At 34.9% G+C, this 4,971-nt stretch overlaps 1 protein-coding gene across 1 annotated transcript in view; it reads right to left on the bottom strand.

Moving 5' to 3' along the window:
- LOC106467258 (E3 ubiquitin-protein ligase RNF19A-like) overlaps positions 1-4,395 on the bottom strand; it is a 16,701-nt gene extending 12,306 nt beyond the window's left edge. The window contains exons 1-3 of the mRNA XM_022395392.1: positions 4,232-4,395; positions 3,854-4,056; positions 2,774-2,918 (exon numbers count right to left, since the gene is read on the bottom strand). Coding sequence (XP_022251100.1) covers positions 2,774-2,918; positions 3,854-4,056; positions 4,232-4,395 — 512 coding nt within the window. The remainder of the gene's footprint in view (positions 1-2,773; positions 2,919-3,853; positions 4,057-4,231) is intronic.
- Positions 4,396-4,971: the final 576 nt, after the last annotated feature.

Here is a 4,971-nt window from a genome sequence, read left to right as displayed (position 1 = left end):
GTGAAGCCTAAATCCATTAGGCTTCACATTTATTTCCACTCTGTAGTCCATCCATTAGGCTTCACATTTATTTCCACTCTGTAATCCATTAGGCTTAACATTTATTTCCACTATGTTGTCCATTAGGCTTCACATTTATTTCCACTCTGTAAATTTATTTCCACTCTGTAAGTTAAGCCTAATGGATTACAGAGTGGAAATAAATGTTAAGCCTAATGGATTACAGAGTGGAAATAAATGTAAGTAGAAATTTTGAATTGAAAATCAGAGGCACGTAAGATCAACTGCTCAGAGCTACGTTTTTCCCCAAGTCACTACCCAAGAGGCCTTTCATTCAATACCAGAAACCCATCAGTTGGGCTGGACGATGAGATACAAAACATTATTTGTATATGTAGTATAATACTTTAAAAGTTATTGTAGGTGATAAAAGCCAAAAATGTTTCACCTAAACTGTAACTTATAAAGGTTTAACAACATAGTACAATAGAGTACTGTAACCAATTCTTGAAATTCCTGTCCAATCCTTTAAACGTACACAAGTTGACTACTCATCAACATGTTTACAGATAAACTTAACGCAAATACCCTTTTGTCGTCATCTAATTCAGGTTCTAAAAGCCCTTAGACTATTGTTTTACACAAAGATATAAATAATATTTCACTAACAGAAACAAGTTCAAAGCAACAGATGTTAATAACCATTCATTGCAACATGTACTTTTGTACAATTACAGTAATAAAGCTGTAGACAATGCTTATTCAAGTAAGCAACTAATAAACTGCTAACATTTTTTTTGTTCTGTTCTTATTTACTTTTTTATTATGTCAATCACACTTCCACATGTCCGGCATTGTTAATGATCTTGACTTCTGACTCAAACACACCATTATAAAGAGCTGTTTCAAACTTTTATAATTATGGTAATTGAAAGATATCCAATCCAGTGTTTAAACATATAAACAATTACTGTTATTTATTACTCTGACTTGAATGGGTAAAATGTGTTATAAGCTTGTTTTTTTTATATACACTAGCAATAAATGCAGCATTTTACATAACTACTGGGGGTGGGGGGGTGGGGGGTAATAGACCTCCACTGGAAAGCTCTGCTCCTCTCCATCCAAGATATAGTCTAAAGAATTTTAAATTTGCTTCATTGTAACTCCCAGTGACTTGAATGTGTTAGTTTTCTACCCCCCCCCCCAAATAAAAAAAAAACAATCTCAGAAATTTTGTTCGTTGTTCAGCACAAAACCAAACAATGGTCTATCTGCACTGTGCCCACCATGAGTACCAAAATAAGGTTTTTAAGAGTTATAAGCCTTCAGACTTACTGCTGAGTCAGTGGGAGGTAAACTTAGAAATTCCACCGCACACAGCATAAACAGCTACATATTTTACGTTAAATATTTTAAATGTATTAGAGCCACTTCATGATGATGTTAGACTTTAAGATTAATACACTGAAGAAGCCACTGCTTATGCTGAACCATACGTATACAAAGTTTTATATAACCAAATGGTCGCATTAACCCTTTCACTGCGATTGGGATAAATGTTTTCCATTGTTATTCAAAATTGCTGCCCGAAACGTATGGGAGTAAAATGAGTTGGAAAGTACGTATTGGCATCCGACCTAATGTAACCAACAAGGTGCCAAAGCAGAATGTATGACAACTACGTTCTGACTCTACCCGCTTCGCCAGAGCAGCGAGTAGTAACCCTAATTACTATGTAAATATGCTTGACTCAGATGGCTTAGAAGATAGTGAAAGTGAGTCAAGCGGTGTTTAGATAAGATAGTGAAAGTGAGTCAAGCGGTGTTTAGATAAGACAGTGAAAGTGAGTCAAGCGGTGTTTAGATAAGATAGTGAAAGTGAGTCAAGCGGTGTTTAGATAAGATAGTGAAAGTGAGTCAAGCGGTGTTTAGATAAGATAGTGAAAATTAGTCAAGCGGTGTTTAGATAAGATAGCGAAAGTGAGTCAAGCGGTGTTTAGATAAGATAGTGAAAGTGAGTCAAGCGGTGTTTAGATAAGATAGTGAAAGCGAGTCAAGCGGTGTTTAGATGCACAATGATGAAGAGACAATGAAACAAGAGGATGCTAGCTCTCTATCTGGTGACGATGGTAAAGATGATGAACCGGACCCAGCAGAGAAAGGTATAAACAGCATAGAAAGTGGGAGACGTACATCCCAGGCGCAGTGAATCGGTTAAATGTAAAACTATGGTATGTTGAATTACCATAAACACTTTGTTCAGAAAATGTTCCAACTAAACAGTCAGCCTTTGAACACTTTACCTTATGAGAACACTTTCCTATGATAAAGGATTTTTATGAAAACACTATTGTATATTTCAAAAATGTAAGTGAACACACAATTTTATCATATTATCTCTAAAGTTAAAAGCTTTTATTTGTAAAACAACTTGTACTATTAATGGCTGGAGATGGCTTGAATGGGTAATGAAGAAAAACTTTAATATAAGTTTAACATAACAGCAAACGTACAACGTTTCGACAAGGTTTTGTCACCATCAAGCTGTCTCCAGCCATTATTAGTCTCAAAGTGAGTTCCTCGTCATCGAACTTGTACTATATTTCCTTCTTTTCTGAATCATTTTTAGTCCATAAATAAACGCGTGTCTCTTTTATTTATGCCACTCTATGAACAATAAAACACCGTCAAAGCTAAACAATAATGTTGGAAGAATGACCAATACAAATACGTGAATCGTTAGTATACGGGAACACATAATTTCTTCCTACCTCAGGTAGTGCAGGTCTGTGATCTCATTCATACACAACCAACAAAACTCTGTACCACATACACTGCACGTCATGTGGTTACAGGAGCCATCTTCCATCTTAACGATCAACACCTTACAGCAGGGACACAACTTTATGGCTTCTGCTGTATATAACCAACAATACATTTTGATAACAATTCAGTAATATATTATTTATGCTCGTAATAACACAAGTAAAGTACTTTTTTGCAAACATAAAATGCAATCATTATTTTGATGTCAATACAAGTGCAGTAATGCACATCATAATATTGTCTATTGGAATAAGAATTATCTAATTGTATTTCGTTATTTAATTCAGAAAATACATCCATTCTTTTAGCATTAAAATAAAAATCAGACACTCACCTTTCGAAATGTGACGTAAGTTAAAGAATAAACATATAGGTTTAATGTACGTTGTTGTTGAGCAGCTCTTAGCATGACTGAAATGCTCGACAATTACTTTTCGAGGTGGGAAGTATAAATAGCTCAGAGTGCAACACAATTAATCTTTTTTTAAAGTCCATGAAATAATTTAAATTGATAGATTAACTTAAACTTTAACCATCAGTGGGGACGGGTACTTTTACTTGTGAAAGTAATATTAAAAAAAAAAGTAAAGAGTAACTTACTATAGTTATTACTTGGAATTCTAAACCTGTTAATCCTAAAAATTTTGATGAATGAATGAATGCGAGACTTGTCAAACTTAATGAATCCTAGTGACTGGCAATAATGAAAATTATTCTTGCATTATTATTGTCATATAATTTTCATATTTATTGCAATCAATAAATTAAAACACTGGAGGAAATTCAGTTACCCAATTGATTATGCTTTTCCACATTAAAATTGCTAACCCTAAACTCTGAGAGATTGTGCTGCTAACCCTAAACTCTGAGAGATTGTGCTGCTAACCCTAAACTCTGAGAGATTGTGCATTTAGAAGTTTATATCTCATTCATTATGCACTTTTATTAAAAAAACAATTGCACTGATCACAAAACGTTTATACACGAACTTCGGTTTACTACCCTAGAAATGATTACAGACTTACTCTGTATGATTGAGTCCTGACTGAATGAGACTGAAGCTGAGCGTGGATGTGGTGAATAGCGAGCTCTCTGCGCTCGAGCAGCATCACACGTCTGGTTTGGATGCCATTCTTGCTTACAGTGGTAACAGAAGAATGTATCACATCCGGGCCTGTCACATTTTAATTTTGGACAGCTCGCACATCCAGTTGCTATGACAACATACCTACAGAGAATAGAATATCGTGATGGTTATTCAAGTCAACAGTTATCACACTTATACGCTGAGAAAAATATGGATATTTAAAGCCATAACAGTAAAAACTGTTAAAATAGGAGGTTTCTTTCAAGTTACACGTCTCTCAATATTAAAAAATCAATAATAAAGCTTGACCACTCACCCACAATCTGGGGCAGGACACCATCTAGCATCAATATCAGTCACCAACACCCGCCGGATCATGAACTTTTCATATTTTGCAATAGCGAATTCATCATTCAGAATCTTTCGAATATCATTTGGATGGAGAGGTTCGGTACACTCCGGACAAGGACCTAATGCCATGTACTAAACTTGTTGTCCCCTACCCCATAAAAATATACTTTTTTCAGTGAAATATTATAACTCATTCCTTTTGTTATCTAAATCTCGGGTTTTTTTTTGGTCTGTGTTACAAGTTTCATAAACTGACATGATTCTATTTGTATATTATTATTATTACAGAGTAAACATCTCATGGTGGAGGCTTCATCAGTAGTAATAATTTGGAGACACCCTACGAATCAAACGGTGATTGTACCCGATATTATCAGTTTAGGAAAGGTTGTGTTGAATGGAATCACACGAATCATTGATCGTTATGAGTACAGCAGTATAATCATAATATTTCACCAACATATCTAAATGCTTGTAGCAAGGTTTTACAAGGTGTGTATTCTCAATGCTGTTTGTAAAAACATGTTTACCATCTGTTGGAGAATTGTGCAAACTTAATGTTGTTGGTACATCTACAGCAATAAATTTCATTGAAAGAGTGGATCCCATTCCCTGTTAAATCTAATTCACAGGTTTCTTCCTTCAACAAAAACCACTTTTACAGCTTTGTACACTCATATGAACCTTCCATCTGAGTGACCAATC

Source organism: Limulus polyphemus, unplaced genomic scaffold (genome assembly GCF_000517525.1).
Source record: "Limulus polyphemus unplaced genomic scaffold, Limulus_polyphemus-2.1.2 Scaffold2547, whole genome shotgun sequence".
Taxonomy (NCBI): Eukaryota; Metazoa; Arthropoda; class Merostomata; order Xiphosura; family Limulidae; genus Limulus; species Limulus polyphemus.
This window is presented reverse-complemented; position numbering and strand designations above follow the sequence as displayed.